General features: G+C 34.0%; 1 protein-coding gene across 1 annotated transcript in view; it reads left to right on the top strand.

Annotated features, from left to right (window-relative positions):
- LOC142345990 (uncharacterized) overlaps positions 1 to 26,170 on the top strand; it is a 65,097-nt gene that overhangs the window by 13,145 nt on the left and 25,782 nt on the right. The window contains exon 2 of the mRNA XM_075398459.1: positions 21,023 to 22,666. Within this exon, the coding sequence (XP_075254574.1) occupies positions 21,023 to 22,666 (1,644 nt within the window). The remainder of the gene's footprint in view (positions 1 to 21,022; positions 22,667 to 26,170) is intronic.

Raw genomic sequence — 26,170 nt, 5'->3', positions numbered from 1 at the left:
AAACGGAGAGACTTGAGAGAGAGACATTTTATCAACTTAATGTGACAGAGAGAAATAAATTGAATGATTTGACTTGCAATTTTACTTCCTCTATTGTTTCCGATCACCTTTATTTGGTAATGATGTCATTATCTTTCTTTCATTTCCAAATATGGAAAGTTCAATTGCGTCATTTTGCAAAAATTCCTTATAAGGAAACTTAGTTAGAAATTTTAAGTTGAGCAAACATTTGAACTAGAGCAGCATATTTATCTTGATGTTTAGCACGTCTGTGTTGCATTAGCGAGTAATAGTGTTTGAAATATTTAGAACAAGTAAAACAACGGATTTTTCTGAGTTGCTGTCTCTTGAACTGTGTCATTTTTCAAATGAAATTTTCGCTGCGTTGGAACTGAATTGCGTTATTTCCTTATACGGTAGTTTAAAAGAATCACTCCAAAATCACTTTGGTTACAGAATGGCAGCAGTTATGTGTCAAGTTTTACCTGACTTTTATAAAAAATTTTGTGAGAAATCCTTGTTCATTTGCGTATCACTTAAGGATTATAAACCTTACTTGCTTACTAGTGAATACTCTGTTGCGTCTCACAATTACACTTTTTCTCCTCTGAAAAATTGTTCTTATCACATAATTCTCATTTCATCTTCCATTAATGAATTACTCCAAAAATTGGATGATTTATCTTTTCAATATCAGACAGTGGACTGCTTATACACCTTATATAAACATCAGTTTTTTGGTCACACAAACGAAGAAGCAGGACTTGTTTTCACCCAATTGAAGAGAGCGGTACAACATAATTCGGCAAACAAATTTGTTGAAAAACTACCCAGCGTGTCTAAGAGATTGAGTAGAAAAAAGTTCGAGAGACATCTACTGAGAGCTGAGCAAAGAAATGCAAGCACACAAACATTGAGATCATCCTTCTTCGACCGAATTCAGTCTCTTAAGAACTCAAAGTATGAGAGTGAATTAATAAAAATTGTTGATTGTTTACTAGATGGTCATGGAATAATTGATAACCCCATGTTGTACTTTGAAGTTAGAAAGTAATAAAGTGTTTGTACTAAAATGTTTTATTATTAGTGTATATTCTAAAAGTCAAAATTTGAAGTCGATTTGTTTGTTAAATGTCGAATTTTCACACAACATTTTTTGTTAAAAGTCAAAAATAGAACCTCAGATTTTTCATTAAAAATCAAAAATGTTACCAAACTGTGGGTGCAAAATGTGCACTTTTTTCTCATTTTTCTTAGTTTTACGGTATGATTTTAAACAAAAAATATAAATTTTAATAATTTTTAAAATGACAAGTTTTGAATCTGTTCTTGCAGCTTAAAAATCGGATTTGTAACAGTAATTTTTTCTTAAAGATCGAATTTTTCCTCGACATTTTTTGTTAAATATCGAAAATAAATTCGACAAATTTCTTAAATATCAAAATTAAATTCGGTATTTTTCTTAATTGTCGAAAAACAAATTTTCAATAATAACCAAGTACCTAAATTATCAAGTAACCTTTCGTGTTAATCTTTTATTCTGGAAAACTATAAAAAAATTATAAAATTGAAAATGTAAATTTAATACGAAACACCCAAAAGGTATTCAGAAACTTTATTATTTTTACGAACAAAAACAAAATAGTTTACAAAATTGAACATAGAAATCATTCAAAAAGAGTTTCAATAACATATTCTGGTAAGTTCTGAATTTCATTACCGAAACCTCTTTGTCGCTCAATTCTACCAGGTAGTTGAGTTGGTTGAACAGTGACTGGGGTATTAGGTACATCACTCAAAAAGATAGGGTTGTGAGCTGTTCCTTCCTCAATCGATGGGGTTGTCATCGAGGGTGTAGTTGACATGTCAGTAGATCCATAGTACTGCGCTGGATCAAAGTTTTCCAGATCGTTAAATGACGTGGTGGTACTAGTATCAATACTCAACTCGCTATGTTCTCTTCTATGAGCTCTTGAAGCTATTTGGAGAAGATTATTTTCCACCTCCGGGCCTGATACCTCACCTACATCCGGTGTAGTGAACCAACTGTTTGGAATTTGCCCTTCCTCCCAAGGAAATGTGTACTGAATATTTCCAGCTACGTAGTTGGCAGGAAAATCAGATCCATTAACGTGAGGATAGTGGTGTCCACTGACAACAGCAACTTCGTGTCCCATCGCGTGAGTTCCGAGTTGATTCTCTGTGATTGGGACCTGTCCCTGATGATATGTATCAAACTGTTGTCGCTGGTGCTCAATAATGTGCCACACAGTAATGGGTAAAGTGATCAGAGTCTCATACAGTCCGTTTGATAAATCTCGAACTCCTATCCGATCAATATCCTCAGTAAAAGAAAATGAGTACAGAAGGTTATTATTTTGAACGGTGAACTCCATTTTGGAATAAATGATAGAAGAGGTTTTTATTAGAAAGTGATGAGAATAGATGAAAAGATTCTTGTCGAGAACGCGATAAAAGCAATCAGTGGAGAGAAAGTTATAAAGCAGCAAATTTCCTTTTTAGGAAGGGAACAGGATATATAAATTAGATTTAAACAAAAGTTAGAACTGAAGTAAGTATTTTTAAACAAAAAGAAAGTGAATGTTGGAGCTCGATAGCAGGATAAAATGTTGAGGAGTAGTTAGTATAATGTGAGAAAGTAGTGATGATGTTTTCAGAGAAGTTGGATCAAATGATAATGTCAAAATCATCAACCTCTATATATAGTGTGCTCTGTCCAATCAGACAACAGTAAACAAAGATGGAAGATTTTATGAGAAAAAGTGACGTTTAGCTTGAAATTTCTGGACGAACTGAAATTCAAATCCAAATTTGGGTAAAATTTTCTAACAAGGTAGGAAGTGAAGGATACATACAGGTTTCCGACTATGCTTTTACCTAAAATGGTCTATTTAAGTTGAAATGAAGTGACATAATTTACCAAAAAAGTCAAGCTTTGATAAATTTTTTCCAATTCGTCAAATTTCAGATCAATCTCGGAAAATGTTCCATTTTTGGAATCAAATTTCTGTATATATACGTTAGGTAAACGAATTCCGAACCTGATCAGTACTCCCACTGCATTGTAGTCGTTGTAATAATGGAAGTACAAAGCACTCTGTAGTGAAGAAGTTATTGTTATTGGCTCTGGGAGAGGAACAAAGTTTGTTTGTGAAATATTTCTGTACTGTTCCAATATATCGGGGACGGAGTTCAAAATGAACAACAATTCGTATTTGCTTACATGCAATTCTGAGGATAAATCGAAAGACTGTTTCGCAATAAACTCCTCATATTCAAATTTTTTAATAGAGAACGTTGCATACTCAAGTCCTTTACTAAATCGGATTATTCTGTTGGATTTTGTGAAAATGTCCAAAAAATTGTAAAAAAAGTATGAATCTACATCGATTTCGTCAATTTTGTATGAATCAGGTATACCTTCTTTTCTCTTGTAAATCTTCTCCAATATTTGTAAGTGGTTTTTGATCAACATGTTTCACAAATGAGTAAAATTTCACGTATTAATCTATTAAAATAAAAAAATGTTAAAAGAGAGAATGAGATAAGCAAAACGATATCATTAACTTTTACAACAAGTTTCTTAATACTAAAATTTGATTGGTTTGTAGTTTGTAATATAATCACGTTAACGTCAATTGTATATAAGTTATCTTCAATTAAAGTAGGAGTTTTCTTCTCTAATGTTTTAATATTATTGTAAAAACACATTTAGTGTTTTATCGATGAAATTACAAAATTAGTTTGTTTACAATAATATTTGTATTCTCTAAGTGAGCAAGCATCTGACAGATAGATTTTGTTAAGAAGTCCGTTTTGGGATGAATAGTATTGTTTTGTAAAAAAGTAACACAAATCAGCAATATGACAAATAAATATAACTTAAGATTTCCGATTTTCCTCCAAGGAATAAGGTTACACATTTTTGATGTTTTCTGGATTTAAATACAATGTATAATGTAACACTGAGACTGCTTCGTAGGAAGTTCTTGAACTTTCGTATTGCGTAATGTTACTAAAAATAGAAATTACGTCATTTCCTTATATGGAAATAATTAGTCATAAAAGTTATTGTAACTAAAAAACCAAAAATTGTATTCATTCTCACTTTGTTATCAGATACAGTTGCTCGGCAATTTACTTAAAATTTATTCAATTTATTTTAGATCACAACAATACAATGCCTTCTCTTGATAGAAATCTACCTGTCAAATGCTCAAAGTGCGAGAAAATGGTTGTCAAGCAGCAAATGGCTCGACACAAAAAATCGTGTGATAGTGGGACTTTAAAATGTCCCAAGTGTCCACATTTCTACACAAAGAGGAAAGAGGACTTGAACTACCACCTTGCTAAGCATCACGCTCCTCAAGAAAAGAAGCTTAGTACAGTGTGCACTATGTGCTTGGAGAAATTTCCAAGTTTTTATTCTCTTCAACAACATAAGAGACGGAAACACGGAACATCGACCAAAGTTGGAACCAAATCCAGCGAAAACTTGAAAGAAGTACTAGAATCGGAAGAATTGGATAGGAACAACGAACAGTTACAGCAGGAACTTAGTGCCTGTCAACACTTCTTTGACAATACTGAGATGGAGAATGGGAGACATAGAGTATTCAATTTTAAATTGTCGAGACTTGATCCCAGCGAAATTAATGAAAAACTGAAGGAAGTGTTTGAAAAGCTTAACTGTGCTGCAAAAATAAATTTATCCCTGGGATTTATTTTACGAAATGTTGACACAGACGAATACCGATACTTTTATGCTCATGAGAACAACACCTTCTTTGAGAAGTCTCATTTACTTTGTTCTAAGGGAGACTTAGTCTCACTTCAGGATAGAGTAGAGAAATTGGATTTGATTGAGTTTTGTGCTCAAGAAAGGGCAAACACAAAATGGCGGTATGCACTAACTACGAATGTAACAGTTTTCTGTGCTCTTCTCAACAATATCCCAATGGGATGTTTAGATGCTGTTATACCTGAACAGTTGTTGAGGAGAAACGATGTAAATTGTCTTGTTACGAATGGATACGGAGAAACCTACAAGGACTACCTTTGCTTGTTTAGAGCTGTGGCTGTTCACTTGTATGGATCAGCTGAGCTGGAAACAAACGCAGCTAAGTTCTTCAGTGACTTTCTCCACGAGTCTGGTCATGACGCAATTAACTTTAGAGGAGTGTCAATGGATCACCTAGTGTTTGTTGAAAATGCTATAAAACACAACATTTTCATTTATGACATTGACATTGAGGACGGGGATTTTGTAGGTGAACTTGCCAGAAGAAGTATTGAGATGTACGAGAACAACATTAATCTACTGCGCTACAACAACCACATTTGCTATGTTGATGATATCAACACGTTTTTCAAACGATTCCGCTGTCCTAATTGTGATACCTTTATTAAGCGTGCTGGTAATTTCCACCGTCACGTGAAATCTTGTAAAGATAGGATACAGCACATTTATCCGAAGAGTGTTTACACTTTGAGAGAAACTTTGTTCGATAAACTTGACGGTTTTGGAATTGGATATGAGGAAGAAGAAAAACTGTTCAAAAACTTGGCTGTATTTGACTTTGAATCAATCTGCGTTCCATCTAATGAACTAAAAGATACCAATACAACTACTTGGATAGGAAAACATGAACCAATATCTGTGTCAATTTCCTCTAATTTATTACAAGAACCTATTTTCCTTTGCAACAGAGACCCCAAGACACTGATTGTATCTTTTGTTGAAGCATTAGAAGAACTAGCTAGCAGAAGTAAAGCAGAAATGTTGCCAAAATTTTCCTCAATTGAAAATGCAATTAAAAACAGAGTAAGTTCTATTTTCGAGAAGCTAAATGGAAGGAAAGATGAGAGTACTCCAATGTTTGAATTTCAATATATCGAAGAAGAAGAAATTGATATGTCGACTCAATTCCTCCAAATTCAGAAAAATCAACTTCTCGAACTACAAAAACATTTTGAACGTTATGTCAGCATTTTACCTGTATTTGGATTCAACAGCGGGAAATATGATCTGAATCTTATCAAGTCTTATTTACTACCCTACCTCATTCACGAGCGCGATATTCAACCAACGGTTATTAAAAAAGCTAATCATTTTGTATCCTTTAAATTTGGCGATGTTCAGTTTCTCGATATTCTAAACATTCTTGGTGGAGCAACATCACTAGATTCGTTCCTCAAAGCTTACAAGACAAATGAGACCAAAGGGTTTTTCCCTTATGAATGGTTCGACTCACCAAACAAATTGGATGTAACTTTCCTACCCCCTTACGAATGTTTCTTTAGTAAGTTGAGAGATCACAATCCCTTGGAAAAAGAATTTACGGATTTCACAAAATTGTTAAATAGTGGACTTTCCCAACAGGAAGCTCTGAAAAAACTTAGGTTGAAGGTAGTGCCGCCCTCGGGATTCGACAACTACAATTACCTGGAAAGTGTGTGGGAGCACGAACAAATGACAACTTTTCAAGACTTTGTCAGGTGGTATAATAACAAAGATGTTGTCCCGACACTAGAAGCGATGCAGAAAATGATGGAATTCTATCATAACAAAGGGATTGAAATGTTAAAACTGGGTTGCACACTACCTAATTTAGCAAATATTTGTCTACACAAATCAACTAATAGTAAATTCTATCCTTTCGTTGAAGCAGACAAAGATTTACATGATAAAATACGCGAAGATATTACCGGTGGTCCCTCTATTGTGTTTACTAGAAAAGCAATTGTGGATCAAACCTACATTCGAAACACAGAAAACATCTGCAAATCAATTGTGGGTATAGTCAACTTTACCCCTTCTCAATGTGTCAAGAAATGCCCACTGGGCTTTACACTAGATGGGAGTTTGATTCAGACTCTCAGAAGTTTAAAGCTAGACAAAATAAATCGAGGAAATTTGAGAACATGGTTATGTCGTACCTACAATCTCAACGTCCTAACTGCACTATTGAAAGCTACTACACAACTGGAACTCAGAGAAAGATTGATTGTTTTAATGTAGACGGATTTTGTGCTCACTGTAAAACTATTTTTGAAGCAATGGGTTGTTACTTTCACTTTTGTGCATGTCAGGAAGCAAGAGCAAGCATGTCAGAGGAAGAGACTCAGAAAGGATTAAAGAAACGGGAATACGATGAACTAAGACGAGACTATTTGCGAAACAAAGGATATAAAGTTGTTGAGATATGGGAATGTAACTGGTGGGAAACTGTCAAAGGTGATGAATCTGTAAAAATTCACGTGAGAAACAATTTCCCATTCAAGCTACCTCTGACTCAAGAATCTCTACTTACAAAGATAAGAGAAGATAAACTATTTGGTTACGTTCAGTGTGATCTCGAAGTTCCAGATGGGTTGAAATACAAATTCTCGAACTTTCCACCAATCTTTAAAAACTATAATGTTAGTCAAGCAGATTTTGGTGATTATATGAGGGATTATGCAATTGATAACGATTTACTCAAGCAACCGCAACGCATGTTAATTTCAAGCTTCAAGTTGGAGAATGGAACAGTCATAACACCATTACTCAATTTTTACCTTAGTCTTGGGCTAAAATGCACCAAAATTTATCGTTTCGTTCAGTACACACCCAAAAAATGCTTCAACAATTTTGTCCAATCGGTTGTTGATGCTAGAAGAGTTGGAGATGAAAATCCTGAATCAAGCGTTGTAGCAGAAACAATGAAATTGTTAGGGAATAGTTCCTATGGTTACCAAATCATGGACAGAAGCAGACATACAGAGACAAAATACTTGAACGATAAAAAGACACACAAAGCTATCAACGGGAAATTGTTTAAGAGACTTAACAGTGTGTCAAAAGAACTATACGAAGTTGAACTTTTAAAATCAAAAATTGAGCACCGTGAACCGATAATAGTAGGCTTTTTTATACTTCAGTACGCAAAATTACGTATGTTGAAGCTTTATTACAATTTTTTTGATAAATTTTGCGATGTCGACACGTTCGAAGAGTTAGAAATGGACACTGACTCCTTATACTTAGCTCTAGCGCACAATAATTTGTACGATTGCATTCGTCCATCTAAAAAAGCAGATTGGGAAACTCTGAGGGAACACGATTGTGATGATTCTTTCAAAGCTGATGCTGTACAAAATTTCTTCCCTAGAACTTGTTGTGATAAACATAAAAAGTACGATAAGCGTGAACCAGGTCTGTTCAAGGAAGAATTTAGATGTACTGAAATGATTTGTCTCTGTAGCAAAACATATTGTTGCTACGATGCCAAATCGGATAAGTACAAATTCAGCAGCAAAGGACTGAACAAACGAACATTGGAAGAGACCGGAGATGGACCATTGGAAAAATATTGGCGAGTGATGGAAGAAATCATCAATTTAACATCTACAAATAGAGGATTTCGGACAATCAACCACTGCGTCGCTACCTATGAACAAACAAAGAAAGGACTCTCATATTTTTATCCTAAACGAAAAGTGTTATCTGATGGAATTCATACTGTACCCCTGAACTTGTAATTTATTGAATCAATTTTTGTATTGTGAGCGCTCTCTGTTGTGTTTAAAATTACTTATAATGTACTTGATTAATACTGTGTCTGTCTTTTTGTACCTTCATAATTCATTCTTTTAAAAATTTTCAATTTTCTCATTTTTAGTGGATATAACTGACCTTAATACATTGCGACGGCTATACCTAATCTTAATACATTGCGGCGGCTATACCTAATCTTAATACATTGCGGCGGCTATACCTAATCTTAATACATTGCTGCGGCTATACCTAATCTTAATACATTGCGGCGGCTATACCTAATCTTAATACATTGCGGCGGCTATACTTAATCTTAATACATTGCGGCGGCTATACCTAATCTTAATACATTGCGGCGGCTATACCTAATCTTAATACATTGCGGCGGCTATACCTAATCTTAATACATCGCGGCGGCTATACCTAATCTTAATACATTGCTGTGGTTAAACCAAAAAATGTTGAAGTTTACTGCGAGGGAAATTATCCGTTAATGCGCGCTGCCTGTACAATTCCCCGCCTGTACGTACGCGCTGACTGTACAATTCCCTGCGCGCTGCATGTATAATTCCCCGCCTGTACGTACGCGCTGACTGTGCAATTCCCTGCGCGCTGCATGTATAATTCCCTGCTAATACCTAAACGACCTCTAAAATCACGTGACAAGTGGCTCCGAAAAATCACCCTGATCTGCTCCCACCTTACTACTCACCCCCTGGAACACCCCTAGATTTATCCCCAATCTTAATACATTGCGGAGGATATTCCTAATCTTAATACGTGGCGGCCGCTATAACTAATCTTAATACGTGGCGGCCGCTATTACTAATCTTAATACGTGGCGGCCGCTATTACTAATCTTAATACGTGGCGGCCGCTATTACTAATCTTAAAACATGTACGCCGCCTATACCCTATCTTAATACATTAGTGTAGACCCTCTCTCAAAAATTACTCCTATACCCTATCTTAATACATGGGGTCTACACCCCCCCGGGGAGACTTGCTCACCCTATTACTACTGACCTGTATTTAAAAAGACTAGGTAACAAAGAGACAAACGAACAAAAACTCGAATTTAAAAAGTGCTTTTTTAAAAATGAATTGTTTTTAAAGTCATGAAAACCATCAGCTATCTATTCAAATCAGAATATATGCTCATTTATTGCTCCATAAAAAGTCAATGAGACTTGTCTTTATCCAATAATTTTCATACGACTAAAAAGACATGGTAATAGCGACAGTTAAAGACAAATGTAAAAATTCATTTGAATTCTTCGAGAAAGGGATGTCCGAGCCGTTAATACTATAATCTATGACTTTGAAGACTTTTATGTGTTAAATTGTGCCCTATTTTGAACACCGATAAAATTATATGTGAACTGTCAACAATGTGATAATGTGACAAAACGAGAAAACATCTTGAAAGTGGGCCAATGCTAAAAAATAAATAAGAATTGTGAAAATTAGTAATATCAAAGGCGGAAATCCATAACAAATCACGAACTGCAAAAAACATTAAATTTTAAAACAGTAGAAAGAAGAGGTTGAAGAAGCATTCCTTCTCTGGTAACACTAAGCTACAAGTTGGCCAAATTAAGAACTTGTCACCTCTAGTTACCGCTGATCTAACACAATTTTGGATAAATTCGATTAGATTGATTAGATTGATTGGCTCGGTCATTATTGAGAAAGAAAGTGAAAAAAATATTTTAGGCAAAATATTTTAGGAAAGAAAGCAAAATTTTAGGCAAAATTCCGCAAAATGTGAATAAAAATAACGCAATTCGGTCTCATATTCACAAAAGTTCAAAACATGATAACTCAATCTAGGAAACGAAACTCAAATATTTATCCCATATTCTACGCAGGACGGGCTTTTTAATGGTACCACTCACAACCCTCTAAGATGATTATATCGATGGGTTGACTGAAAAATTGACTGAATAAAAATAGCCATTTGAGTATATATTTCCTCCCCCACAAGTGAGTTCGGAGCAATAATTATCTTCTTAAATGTCAAATATTCTTATCCTAAATAAAGTACTGTGAGACAGTAGGAGAAGAGGCGACAAGAAAGCAGGAGAGCAGTAGTTCAAGCCCCATACACAGAAGTCTACGCGTTGATTTTATGTAATATCAACGCTAAATTAAACGCAAGATTATGTAAGATCTACACTAATTTCAACGCAATATTATGCAAGATTAGCTGTATCTAGCGTTGACAAGTCGGAAAATTCGCCGCTTGTTTCTTACATAATTTTGCGTTGAATATAAAGACATAAATTCAACGCATTCAACGCAAAATTATGTAAGAAAATTTAGGTGAATTTTCCGACTTGTCAAAGCTAGTTACCGGTGATCTAACACAATTTTGGCTAAATGCCTCGGACCGGTATACTAATATCCAATTTTGGTATTTAAAAGTAGCAGTTTCTTTAGAGTTATCTGCTGCTTAATTATTCCTTCTTATCTTGTATCCTATTCTTATTCTCTGCTTGTTTAAAAAAAATAATTATCATATGGATAAGAATGACAGAAAACATTAATCAATATTAATTTATTTTTCTATTCGTAGTACAATCGTCTTTGCAGAGAGATTCGTAGTGGATTTTGTAAAATTAGATACTACGCTCATAACATTGGCAACGAAACATCCAATTTTTTTTCAAAATATGATGACCGAGACTTGGCGGTTACATGGTCCTTGTGTCAAGATGTGGGAACTATATGATTGCAGTCAATAAATGCGAATCACTGTGTGATCTGGTAAAATGATGATGTTATTAAGAACAGTAGAGGTTACGACAATTAAGCACAAAAATAATGTCATAATGAGCTACCTTCCCTCTTTTTCACTAGTTTTAAATGTGATTTAACAACAAGGCGGCTCGGTAATGTGCAATCGCACATAAGGTTCCGACCCCGCTCATCCACAATTTTGGCATAATTGTCTACCAAATGAGTAACAGATGGAAAAACACAAAAATTCAAGTATTTTTCAAAAAAAACTGGTGTATGAACAAAAAGATAGCCTCCAAAGCAAATAACTCAGTGGAGTAAAAAATGATGCATTAGATTGATGAGATATGTCGATATTAAGAAAGCCAGCGAAGACGAACGGCAAAATCAAACAACAACAACAATCAGTAATTACATCAAAAGACTTAAAAAACAAAACGTAATAACAAAGTCAAAATAGCGTCAGAATAAAACTGAAAATAAACAAAATAACTTTTAATTCACCAGCAAAAAATGGTTTTTCACCAGTTCATAATAAAGCTTGGTAACAATTAGACAAAAAAGAACAGAAACTTTAAAGTTTGAAAATTCGCTGATTTTTTTTTAAAAAACATTTCATTTTAAGGTAATGAAAACCATTAGGAATCAACTAAAATATCCCATAGGTTTACAATAACCAATGCTTCTATAGAAGGGAATTCAAAGAACAACAAATAGACAACAAACTAAAAATCAATTAAAACCTGCTAGAAAACGCTTTAAAAGCCGTAAAGCCATACTTTGGCCCCCAAAAATATGTTCGATTGCACATTCGTCGTACACCAATAATGTATTATCTGGCCGCTGTTAAATGAAAATCAGCAACTATTAGACAAAAACGAAAAAAAATGCAAAATTATTTAAAACTTGTTTTTTTCGAAAATAATTTATTTCCAAAGACATAAAAGCCATTAAATGCAAAATGAAAAATTTGAATAAGTTCGACACCAACCCCTTTCGACATATTCCATTGACAAAAATAAAGTCATCTTTAACCTTTAATTAACGAGACCAGGTAACAATAAAAGGAACAAAATTGCGAAGTTGAAATGTTTTTTTTTCGTTTTGGAAAACAATTGTTTTCAAAGTCATGAAAGCCAATAATTATCTTCTTATATCCAAACATCGGCTCATTTACTCTTCCAGGAAAAGCCAATCAAACCGGGTCATTGTACAGGAATTTAAATTTGACTAAAAAGACAAAGTAAAAACGACAGTTAAAGACAAAATTTAAAAAATAAATTAAATTCTTCGAGAAAGTACTGTCGAAGCGGTAAAGAACCACAATCTACATCGTTAAGGATTTAAATAATATTTATTGTGCGTTATTGGCAACGCGAAAAATGTGATATAAGAACTGACAACAACGTGATATTTTGACAAAACTAGAAAAAATGAAAAAGGGGGCAAACACCTAAAAATTCAAAAAAAAAGTGTGAAATCTAGTAATAGCGAAGCCAGAACACCATAACTTAAGGCGTGAAACCGCATTAAAGACTCAATTCGATTTCAGCAGAAAGAAGGAGCATTCTTTGATTGCTGGCACTAAGCTACAAGTTGACCAAATTAAGAGAAAACTGGAGGCAAAGTTCAATAAGCCATATTTTATTTAAAAATCAAATACTTTTCAAGTCAAAACGACCATAAGCTTTCAAGCAATCAACCAGATAAAAAATTTTTTTTGAGCTAATTAGGAAACCAATAGGAACTATCACTAGTGGGCTTTGATTTGAAATGTTCTGTTTTTTAATTAATATAAAAAAGAATTTTTTTCATAAAAAACCGACTGACGACAATCCGAATTATTTTTAGTTTGTAACGTTCCAAGATTGGTACAGAACTAGTCCTGCTAATGCTGATTGTCCATTGGGATTGTTTAATTTTTTGAATGTCATTGATATAGATATTTTGATAGTTAAAAAATCAAAAGTAGATGCTGCGTTTTTGATAATCAACGAATAAAGTTAGCAAAAAACGCAAAGTTTTAACTACAGAGCACTCTCAACGGAGATTGAATTGAAATTAGCCCCTTTTTCAGTCTACACAGATTGTGTTAGTGGTGTTTGGGTGTGCACTTACTGCAAAATTAATCAGAGTGGACTAAAGAGTGAATATTTAGCCGGAATTTGTGACAAAAAAATTTCAATGAAAATAGCTGACAATATATTTTGTCTTCAGGCGTAAAATCAACAACATTTTCGTTAAAAAAATTATTAAATTTTATCAAATTTGGCGAAATTTTAGTCGAAACTTCTGAAAAAAGGTGAATGAACTCAACGGAATTCACTCTATTTTCTAGAAAGTTCAATTAAAACTTGCCAGAAAATGCTTTGGAAGCCGTAAAGCCATAATTTGGCACCCAAAATATATTCAACTGCACCTTTGTCGAACACCAATAATGTATTATCTGGCCGCTGTTAAATAAAAATCAGCAACTATTAGACAAAAATGAAAAAAATGCAAAATTATTTACAACTTGTTTTTTTTCGAAAATAATTTATTTCCAAAGACATAAAAGCCACTAAATACAAAATGAAAACTTTGAATAATTTCGACACCAACCCCTTTCGACATATTCCATTGACAAAAATAAAGTCATCTTTAACCTTTAATTAACGAGACCAGGTAAAAATAAACGGAACAAAATTGCGAAGTTGAAATGTTTTTTTTTTCATTTTGAAAAACAATTGTTTTCAAAGTCATGAAAGCCATTAATTATCTTCTTATATCCAAACATCGGCTAATTTACTCTTCCAGGAAAAGCCAATCAAACCGGGTCATTGTACAGGAAATTAAATTTGACTAAAAAGACAAAGTAAAAACGACAGTTAAAGACAAAATTTAAAAAATAAATTAAATTCTTCGAGAAAGTACTGTCGAAGCGGTAAAGAACCACAATCTACATCGTTAAAGATTTAAATAATATCTATTGTGCGTTATTGGCAACGCGAAAAATGTGATATAAGAACTGACAATAACGTGATATTTTGACAAAACTAGAAAACATGAAAAGGGGGCAAACACCTAAAAATTCAAAAACAAGTGTGAAATCTAGTAATAGCGAAGCCAGAACACCATAACTTAAGGCGTGAAACCGCACTAAAGACTAAATTCGATTTCAGCAGAAAGAAGGAGCATTCTTTGATTGCTGATACTAAGCTACAAGTTGACCAAATTAAGAGAAAAATGGAGTCAAAGTTCAATAAGCCATATTTTATTTAAAAATCAAATACTTTTCAAGTCAAAACGACCATAAGCTTTCAAGCAATCAGCCAGATGAAAATAATTTTGAGCTAATTAGGGAACCAATAGGAACTATCACTAGTGGGCTTTGATTCGAAATGTTCTGTTTTTTAATTAATACAAAAAAGATCGAATTTTTTTCATAAAAAACCGACTGACGACACTCCGAATTATTTTTAGTTTGTAACGGTCCAAGATTGGTAGAGAACTAGTGCTGCTAATAATGATTGTCCATTAGGATTATTTAATTTTTTGAATGTCATTGATATAGATAGTTTGATAGTTAAAAAATCAAAAGTAAATGCTGCGTTTTTGATAATGAACGAACAAAGTTAGCAAAAAACGCAAAGTTTTAACTACAGAGCACTCTCAACGGAAGTTGAATTGAAATTAGCCCCCTTTTCAGTCTACAAATATTGTGTTAGCGGTGTTTGGGTGTGCACTTACTGCAAATTTAATCAGAGTGGACTAAAGAGTGAATATTTAGCCGGAATTTGTGACAAAAAAAATCAATGATAATAGCTGACAATATATTTTGTCTTCAAGCGTAAAATCAACAACATTTTCGTTAAAAAATTTATTAAATTTTATCAAATTTGGCAAAATTTTAGTCAAAACTTCTGAAAAAAGGTGAATGAACTCAACGGAATTCACTCTATTTTCTAGAAAGTTCAATTGAAACTTGCCAGAAAATGCTTTGGAAGCCGTAAAGCCATAGTTTGGCACCCAAAATATATTCAATTGCACCTTTGTCGAACACCATTAATGTATTATCTGGCCGCTGTTAAATGAAAATCAGCAACTATTAGACAAAAATGAAAAAAATGCAAAATTATTTAAAACTTGTTTTTTTCGAAAATAATTTATTTCCAAAGACATAAAAGCCACTAAATACAAAATGAAAAATTTGAATAATTTCGACACCAACCCCTTTCGACATATTCCATTGACAAAAATAAAGTCATCTTTAACCTTTAATTAACGAGACCAGGTAACAATAAAAGGAACAAAATTGCGAAGTTGAAATGTTTTTTTTTTTCATTTTGGAAAACAATTGTTTTCAAAGTCATGAAAGCCATTTATTATCTTCTAATATCCAAACATCGGCTCATCTACTGTTCCAGGAAAAGCCAATCAAACCGGGTCATTGTACAGGAAATTATATTTGACTAAAAAGACAAAGTAAAAACGACAGTTAAAGACAAAATTTAAAAAATAAATTAAATTCTTCGAGAAAGTACTGTCGAAGCGGTAAAGAACCACAATCTACATCGTTAAGGATTTAAATATTATCTATTGTGCGTTATTGGCAACGCGAAAAATGTGATATAAGAACTGACAATAACGTGATATTTTGACAAAACTAGAAAAAATGAAAAAGGGGGCAAACTGCTATAAATTCAAAAAAAAGTGTGAAATCTAGTAATAGCGAAGCCAGAACACCATAACTTAAGGCGTGAAACCGCATTAAAGACTCAATTCGATTTCAGCAGAAAGAAGGAGCATTCTTTGATTGCTGACACTAAGCTACAAGTTGACCAAATTAAGAGAAAAATGGAGGCAAAGTTCAATAAGCCATATTTTATTTAAAAATCAAATACTTTTCAAGTCAAAACGACCATAAGCTTTCAAGCAATCAACCAGATAAAAATAATTTTGAGCTAATTAGGAAACCAATAGGAACTATCACTAGTGGGCTTTGATTTGAAATGTTCTGTTTTTTAATTAATATAAAAAAGATCGAATTTTTTTCATAAAAAACCGACTGACGACAATCCGAATTATTTTTAGTTTGTAACGGTCCAAGATTGGTACAGAACCAGTCCTGCTAATGCTTATTGTCCATTAGGATTATTTAATTTTTTGAATGTCATTGATATAGATATTTTGATAGTTAAAAAATCAAAAGTAGATGCTGCGTTTTTGATAATCAACGAATAAAGTTAGCAAAAAACGCAAAGTTTTAACTACAGAGCACTCTCAACGGAAGTTGAATTGAAATTAGCCCCCTTTTCAGTCTACAAAGATTGTGTTAGTGGTGTTTGGGTGTGCACTTACTGCAAAATTAATCAGAGTGGACTAAAGAGTGAATATTTAGCCGGAATTTGTGACAAAAAAATTTCAATGAAAATAGCTGACAATATATTTTGTCTTCAAGCGTAAAATCAACAACATTTTCGTTAAAAAATTTATTAAATTTTATCAAATTTGGCGAAATTTTAGTCAAAACTTCTGAAAAAAGGTGAATGAAATCAACGGAATTCACTCTATTTTCTAGAAAGTTCAAACCTCGATATCTCCCTGCCAAAAACGAAAATCAAAAAAATCTTCTTTATTCCTCATTCTACACTGGACAAGCTTTCTAATGATACCAGTCTCAACTCTCTTCGATGAATATATCGATCGGCCAAAATTGACTGAACAAAAAAAACCCATTTGAGTATATAGTTCCTCCCCCCTCAAGAGCGGCCGGAACAAAAAAGAATTTCTCGTTTTGGCATGGCAACACATAGCACAATAGATCAAGAAATATAAAGTGATAAAGTCACGCAACCAAATCAAGAGGACAGGAGAAGAAATTGATTTTTTGAATATTAATATAATTTTTATTAGATAATTTAAAATATTATTTATTGCAGAATTATAGCTTAAATGCAGAGGATCCATTTTCAATATAATGAGAATTGCGTTGACTTTACAGAATTGAAATTAGTAATTGGGATAACTTAGCCAATATGAGATTCATTGCACGTTATTTTCAAAATAAGGCAAGCAAGCCGAATTTTGAAAATGAGTTCAAGTAAGCCGCAAAATTTTGGGATACTCGTAATTTAAGTTGCCGCTGGCGAGCCGCTGGGCCGTGATAACCGGCCCTCGGTTTCCGGATTACATCCAACAGCGGATGAGAGGCATGGCCATGGACAGCGGTCTGCCGAGGCCTGTACCCACTAATTCTGTAAAAATTGACATTTTTGTTTCTTTGGTGCATTGGAATAGAATATGCACTATAATACTACTCGCAGTATTGATTGTAACGGCTAACAATGTATTATTTCTGATAGATTACATAACTATTAAATAACTTTCGGCTTCCTTTTCTGACGGCTTACTTTTATTTCGGCTTCCTTTGCGTTCGCCGTTTTCGCATAGGGTGATCAGAAATGAATTGTAAACTGAAAATGCAATGCAAATGCGCAGTACATATGATGCGAATTGCTTTAAGCATTGTAATTCTTGAACGAAAGTAAAAAGAAATAATTTGTTTTGATTTTTGTTTAACTATAATCAAGAAAAAAAGTTCACTGCATAAAATGACGTTTGTTTGAGTTTCAGAATACCTAATGGTGGATTTCAGAATTCTTTGCCTGCATCCCACACCGATATTTCACGTTCCTATTCCTAGTCGTGGTAGGTATAATCGGCGTATCAAATTCTAAGGTCTGGTCTGGGGGGGGGGGAGGAACTTGTCCAATGACAAGATCTTGACGGTAGGGTGGTAGAATTTGCAATTTATGTTGCTTTTGTATAATTTTTTTTATTGAAACTGTTGCCTGTTCCAAAAGTTCTCCTAAATTATGTTCCTCCTTGCGTTTTCATTTTTCACTTCTGAAGATGACGTTTGCATTGAGGTCAGCGGAGAAGTTTGAGGAGAACAGGGTTTGTCAATGGTCTTTTCCGATTTTGCGTCTTGGTTTTTTTCGGCTTACGAACTGTCATAGCTCTTCAGTTGTCACAGTTTGCAGATGAAACTACTGAAGTCGTATCACGCTGACGATGTCTGATTTTTGTTTGTACACGCTTTTGTTCCCACTGTTGCTGCGTTTTGGGATTTTTCTTTCTGTTGTTTATTGATATGCTAATCTCGGCCAGAGGTTGATATATCACTCAGCCTTTGGGACAAACTTGACAATGTCACCATCTATCATTTTTTTCACAAGATTTTTTCCGGATTCCATAATTATTGAAAGGCCTGCTGATGACTTTGTTACCGTTAAGCCAGGTTGTATTACGTCATTCATTTCAGCAAGAAGCACCTTTGCCCTCTTGTTCGACAGAAGTTTTTGGAACTCTCGAATCTTACTGCTCTAAGCTTAATATCAAGTATGCTTTGAAGTTTTAAGATATATTTTTAAACCATCCTGGTGCACTTGAAGCAGCGACAGTGCGTATAAAGACAAAGAAATTTTAACCTAGCTGCCCGGATGCGTTGAATGAACTGATTCTAGCATTGCCTTTTGGGGTCGGAACTGGTTGATCCACACAAATTAGGCTGATTTTGCAAGGAGATTCATTTAAATTGAACGAAATTTGGACTAACCTACTGAAATCTTTATCATCATTATCATCTTGTAATACAAAACCTCTGATTTACTTCAGATGTCATCTTTTGTATTGAGGGAATGCGAGGAAGGCCATTGTGAAAAAATGATTGATGTTTTTTTTTCAAGTTTTTCCTGCCATGACAGTTTGATTTCCGGATCTTAGGATTATCCCAGTTTTTTGTTACAGTGACGTGTCGTTGTTTGAGTCGAATCAAATGTCGCTTGGTATGCAATGTGGAAGGCTGGTTGTGTTGTCATTGTGTTTGATTCCATGTCTTTTGCTATAGATCACAACTTTTCAACTGGTTTTATACGGCGACTGATGGCAGACAACGCTTGAACTTTGCTTATTTTATTGATTGGAGAATTTTTGTCATTGGACTTTGTTGTATGTAAAGACGTGGTCTTACAACTAGGAGAAGCTCCTCGTCGTAATTGGTTGTGATTTTTTGATTTTCGATTTTGGCGGTCGCGTAATGTAATATGCTAGCCTATCCTGATTCCTGGGATACGCTCAATGCGAAAATCAATTGGTAGTGAACAATTTACCCAACGTGTCAAACGACAGTTTTAAGATTTGCTTGAAAGATTTGTTTGAACGATATTCTTTCAAAACGGAAAAGGATGCTCTACGATCTCTTACAAAATTTAAATAGTTGTCCAGAGAAATTTTAGTCGAAATATTGCAAGGACCAAAAAAGACCAAAACTTTAAAGTTCATTTAAACTCTATCGTTTTACTCTATAATTTTAAAACCTTCATGCGAATGCTAATGTTTGCCATCCTTCAAGAGTTTTCTGTTCTAAAACTGTTCCTGATCCCGTTCTCGAAGCTCTCATTTCGCACAAGCATCGCACAAGCGTCTCCAGATTTGGAATACAATGGGTGTGTTCTGTTGCGTTTGCAAATCTTTAATATAATCAAAATGATTTTGAGGAACTTCGGTCCATTTTAAAAAATGTTGATTGCTAATGTTGGTAAAAGGTGACAAAATAGAACGAAGTTTGGTGTGAAACCACTAAGATTGTAGACACTTCCCAGAATGAAGGCAGTTGCTTTTGGGGTGCTTTGGTTTCAAAAATGGCTGATGTTTTCAATTCAATGGTTGAGATTGCAGTTTGTAGAAATTTGTAACGAAGACAGTGAATGTTTTTGCAAAATGACATTTGGATCTGTTTATACAAGACCAGCTTTATTTAGTTTTTCCCAACATTATTAAATATATCTCGGGTTGTCCGATTTAATACCTCTGCTTAGTGTCGATGCCTTCTAAGAAACAGCATGTTTTCTGAAGTCCGACTAAAGTGTAATCCCGGGCACTTTGATTTTCTGCCAGCATATCGGTTAATCTTTTTCAGACCTGTGTTAAACTTGTATGCACCTGTAAATGCCGCAAATATGTTCAACCGGTGATCATGTTTTGTGAAATCGAGTTTAGTATACATTCTATGCTTGGCATTAAATATTTACTTTTGTATATTGCTTTATTTAGCAATTTTGAGTTAAGTGCAAGTTTTTTGAGTAATCTCGTTTTATGATAAATTGAAGTTTTGACTGGAACAATATTCGGAGTATGTATATACAAACAACAACTTCGGAGTATGTCCTAGAGGAATATGTCTATGAATTTGAAATTTCTTTATAAAAGAGTAATAATCTGGTCTGTTACAATCAACAGTAGCCTCAAATCGAAATGGGGTACTAGATTTTAAATGAAAACATTACCAAAATGTTCAACCAAGAAGATCGGACAGCCCAAAACTGTTATGATTTTGGAGATATGCATTCAATAGAAGGTGTTGGAACCCATGTTAGAAGGTTGAGAGAGAACAACCTATTGTAAATTGTGCCAAAGATAATATTGACAGTTTGTCAAGAAGCTCTGCTTCATCGAGCAGAAGTTGGTTGGAGAATTGAATTGTGAAGGCACAAGAAAGAACTGGAGATTGAGTTAAGAGAGGACCAAGTTCTAGAGAATTGATGTAATGGTTAGCACACTGTGATTGAAAGTAGGAAAAGTTGGTTCGATTCCGGTACTAGTCCAATATCACAGTACGAGCACCCGTTCGTGGGCAACAGCTGGTTCAATCCGAGCTACAAATGTATTGTTTTTCAGGTGACCCTGAAATTTCTTCTAACGAATTGCAGGATCAATTTCATTCAGAGCTTATTCCAGTTCTTCTGTTTCTGGACAACGTTCATCTGGCTCTATGTGCAGACCAGATGAGATTGCTGGACGAAAATGGGGAAAAGCTTGGAAAAACTTACCTGGACGTGGCAGAAAAGATGCAAATGTCGATTGAGAAAAGCAAGCTTGAAGATCACGTGCTTCATCCTGCTCTCAAATATTTTACTATCAAAATGCGAATTTTGTTGTTGCAACAGAACAACAACGTCTTAAGAGTCATAAAAAATTTGTACCGAACTTCAAAAAATTACAGTAAAAACTGCGACATGAACTCAATTTACTGTTTCTGTGCACATGTTTATTTCGAACGTGTATACTTATCCGTATTTTCACGTTTCGGGGAAGTGGATAATAAAAACAAAAAAATGACAGAGCTGAAAGAAACGTTTGATAATTTTCCTCAGCATCATAGTTTTTCTTTCGTCAAATTCTGCTTTGTCAATTTTTTCCATCAAATGATTGAAATGTCGATTGAGAAAGATGACGTCATGCAAACTGACTGGATTGCAAACAAGATGCTTGAAAACGAGCCGAATCTTGTTATGAAAACGGTCGCTTGGCAGTATCAAGCGGTTGTACGTTTAAACACCCCTAAATCGTTTTTCACAACTCATGAAATTAAATACATTGAACAGATAATTGAGGCTGTAAAAACCGAATGGCTCAAAATGCAAGAAAACGAAAATTCAGCTGCGAAACATCACAGATATTTCATTTTTCTAATTCACGCCACGTACACGCTGTTCCAGCGAACTGAAGATGAGGAAATTAAACAAAAATTTGGGGAAGAATTACTTTCAAACTTTGAAGAAAACTGCTTCACGACAGTAATGGGGTCACTGGAATTTGCTAATGTGGATATAGCTAAAACGTATCTGGAAGTCTGTCTTAAAATGCAAAAATATGATAAAATATCTAATTTTTGCAAAAAGTTTCTGAAAGGCAAATCAAAAATCTCTTTGCCCTTTGAGTTTAGAGAGCTTTTGAACGTTGCACAGTTAATATCTTCTGTGGGAAAATTAAACGCAAGCGGTGAAAAAAACTATTTATCAATACGAACGAATTTAAGCAAGCTACAACAGGCAATAAACATTTATACCGACAGTTGTTATAGTCTTCGAAAAAAATCGTGGCTCGACGCTTGTACTAAATTTCAGTATGAGTTTCACAAGGAAATGGGTTCGCCCGAAGAATTTCACAAACTTCGTTTGGAATCAAACTTCCTAATGCCAACTCTCTATGACAGATGCTGTTCCCTTGATATGGGTTCCAATGGAAGCCTTATCACAACCATAACTGAAGTCGAAGAAGTCGCGATAAAATCAGTGAAATTTATTCTAGTCCCAGCACTTTTTCTCACCTGGAGCCCAGAGGAACGTAAAATATTGCAAAAATTCAAAGAAAGTTACGAGCGATTGAAAGATGTTTTAATAGTTGGGTTTCAATTAACGGAAAACAATTTTATCCAATGCGATTACGGGAGCAGAAATTGGGTTTCTTCACTTCAATCTAACCAATCAGGAAGCAGAACGGACCATTCAAGCTATATAATCATTTTCCAACAAGTTGCAGGTAACTTTATCCTTATCAGAAAAATGTACTGGATCATGTGCAATATTAGCAACAATAAGCGCATATAATTTCGAATGCTCAAATTTGCAAATTAAATAAAAAATTGCCGCAAATTGGAACTAATCCTCATTTCAGAGAAAAATAGCAGGACAAGTCCTGACTTGCAATCTAAAAATTGCAAGAACAAAAGATTCCCGTCTACAATTGGTCAAAAACTAGCGTCTGGTGGTCAGCAAAGCAAATGACCCAACACAAACAAAAAAAGACCCAACAAACAAATAATCAGAAGAGATTGAAAATTTTTTTAAAAAAAACAATGTTTTTTTCACATTTTTTAACGAAAAAGTCATCCATACACTTGGTTGTATTCTGAAATCTATAAACTCATCATAGTATTTAAAGTTAAACTGCACATAAACTGCACAACTACACCATGGACTGATTGAAAAAATTATTAACAAATGAAAGATATATAACAATTTCACTACAACAACTACAACTCTTCGTAAAAAACAATTTCTAATCATAAGAACTGTCAGACAATAGGAAAATTAACATAAGACAACAGAAAGATTAACAAAAACGGGCAAAATACAAAAATGCACCAATACTTTTTTGAAAACATAGACTAGTTTATCTTTAAAAAATACTAAAAGAGCTGAGCTTCACGTCTAAGCTGAGAAATTCCTCCTGCAAGAAACCATTGCGCGCGCTTTGTTCATATTTTTACAGTTCAAAGAATTTGAATTGTATTGGGGCGCTGTGTTTTTTTTAAGATGTGTTCACACGTTTTTCAATGACTTTGATCTTTCAAGACGGGATAAACAGTTAAAGCCCAGCGGGCATTAAGTTTCATTAGAGGCCCAAAGTGGGCTTTAGTAGTCGTTCAAGTGCTTAGAGTGGTGCTGCTGCTGGGATGGCCTTAATTCAAGGTTAAAAGGTCATTTTTAGGAGTTTTCGGGCTCATAATGGTGCAATTTTTCATGTTTTTAGTGATTTTGTTGAGTTTTTTTGTTTGATTAGTCTTAGGTTGAAGTTTTTGAAAGTTGATGAAGGCCTTTCGCGAGACAAAATTACTTGTTATGACCCTTTTATGAGCTATATGTTTTGGTACTACAAACACAAACACGCAAAATGATACTAATTTTTGCTATTTTTTTCAAGTTTTTTTGAAAATTTTTGTCAGTTTCTGACTTTTTCCTGCTTCAGGGGCCAGGAAATCTCCATTAGGGTTTGATAATAGGGCATTGAATAGTTTCTAGTAACAATGGATTGGTTTTCAACATTTTAATGTCTCAAATTTCAGCTTTTTTTTTGACAAATCTGCAATTTTTTAAGGTTTTCTAAAGTTTTGTCGATTTTTGATTTTTTTTCCATTCTCAAAAGCCAGAAAACTTATTCCATGGTCTGATAAAAAGTTACGGCATTGTTTTTAGTTTCAATGGATTTGTTTTTCAAAAATTTAACCCTTCGAATTTGAGAATTTTTTTTGGTAAAATATGCAATTTTTTTAGTTTCAAAACATTTGTCTTTTATTCACTTTTCTTGTCTCACTAACAAGGTAACCTCATCCAGTGTTCGATAACATGATATTAATTACTTGCTTGGGGCATTTGAATGGCTTTCAACATTTTAATAGAACAAATTTCTATTTTTTTGAATTTTTCTATTTCTAAAAACTATTGCCAATGAATTTTTTAAGGCTTGAAATTGGCTTACTGAGTAGCCCCTAGAGACAGGAAAATGATTCTGAAAATATTAATATCACGGTTTTTTGCAACATTTCATTAAAGTTTGCAATTGATTTTTTAAAATTTTTTGGTCATTTTCAAGTTAATCGATCTTCAAGGGCCAATGAATTTTTTTGGGGTCTTGCAGATATAATACTCGACCAATTTCAAAAACAAAATTTGGTCTTAAACATATTTTTGAAACATGCATTTTTAAAGGGATGAAATTTTGCCTAAGGTATAAAAAAAGCTTCAAGAGTTTTTGTAATGACTATTTTTTGTTTACTTTGTCTGATTGTTTAAGTTTCTCAATTTTTTAGATGATTTTGTTTATGTTTTGGCTGGCTTTGTTCAATTGATCTGCTGGTCAGGTAGAGTACTTTTAAGTTTTTCATTCAATTCTTTGAATTGTATTTCAGGACTTGTCGTGCTATTTTTTTTCTTTTTACGACTCTTAATCAGACGACGATGCAAAGTGTGAGAGATAGCGTGTTTTATTTATACAAGTTTTATTTAACAAGTTTTAACAAGTTTTTATTTAAAATTCATAATATGCGTTTGGTCAAGCCTCTTGAAAAAACATATTTCAAGCCCGGGTTACTCAACTTTTTATTTTTTTTTATTTTGCAAGTCAATTTGCGGTTGATGTTCTTACCAGAAGAACTGATAAACTAGCAATTTGTTAGCGATTCCAACTACTGATATTCTTTTCAAACCAATACATAATCAGAGAGGTGTTTTTCGCGTTTTACTGTGTCAAAATGAATTATCACTCTACCCTATTCTGACACCTAACGCAAAAATTTTTAGAACTAACCGATTTTGAAAATGGTTATAGGAATCTTTCGGCAATTGGAACATAGCCTCAGGCGCAAGTTCCCTCAGCTCTGAGCTCTAATTGCCTTAGGTTCACAAAAACTGCATTCCTAAATATACTTGGAACATTTGTATTACCTTAGTTGCATTTGCAAAAAAATCAAACCCAGAAAGAGTCATAGGAATATTCAATTTGCTGCACGTGGAAAAAAAAACTTTCTCTTAAGAAAATTGTTCAATCACTATTTTTTTCCAATTTAAAAGACATTGATAAACTTGAGAATAACTTGAAAAATTTCACGATTTAAAGTTACTCCCGTTCCACCACTTGTTTTTTAATAATCCAGTGTAATTAAAATCGTTCCTCACACTTAGCTTCTCAGCGACATCAAAAGGTCCAAAAATGTGAAAAATTTTTGAAAAAAGAGTCCAAATACAATCCGAGCACTTTAGATTGAAAAAACCTCAAAAAAAACCCTCAGAAAAAGCTGAGAAAAATGAGCAACAAAAATTGTTTTCACTGCGCGCGTGAATAAGACTAAATTGCAAACTAAGTTGAGCTACGGGGATATTGAAATGCCGAATATTTTTTAACCTTTTCTCCATCAATTATAATTGTGGCTCCTCTATAACTGTATCTGAACAACGTTAATATTGCAGCTCATGTTCTCAGTTGTCAATCCCAGGTTTAGACCTAGGGTTACGAAATTTTTCCATTTTTTAATGAGAAGTTATCGAGGTTGAGAGTGTTCCCGGACATGAGTCTCAGAGCATTTCAGCGCTGAACCAGCACATTCCAAGCGTAAAAATTTCATTCAATTCTGAAACATTGCAACTCCAGAAAGTTTTCAGTTTCATTATGTGCAGTTTTTCTACATTATGTTCATTTTGAGGTCACAGAGCTCGCTCAGACTAAATTTATCCTATGTAGTAGGAAAATTACTCATAGCTCAGAAAT

The sequence above is a fragment of the Convolutriloba macropyga genome, chromosome 9, assembly GCF_964194025.1.
Source record: "Convolutriloba macropyga chromosome 9, txConMacr16.3, whole genome shotgun sequence".
Classification (NCBI taxonomy): Eukaryota; Metazoa; Xenacoelomorpha; order Acoela; family Convolutidae; genus Convolutriloba; species Convolutriloba macropyga.
The sequence above is the reverse complement of the archived record's forward strand: the minus strand, read 5'-3'. Positions and strand labels throughout refer to the sequence as shown.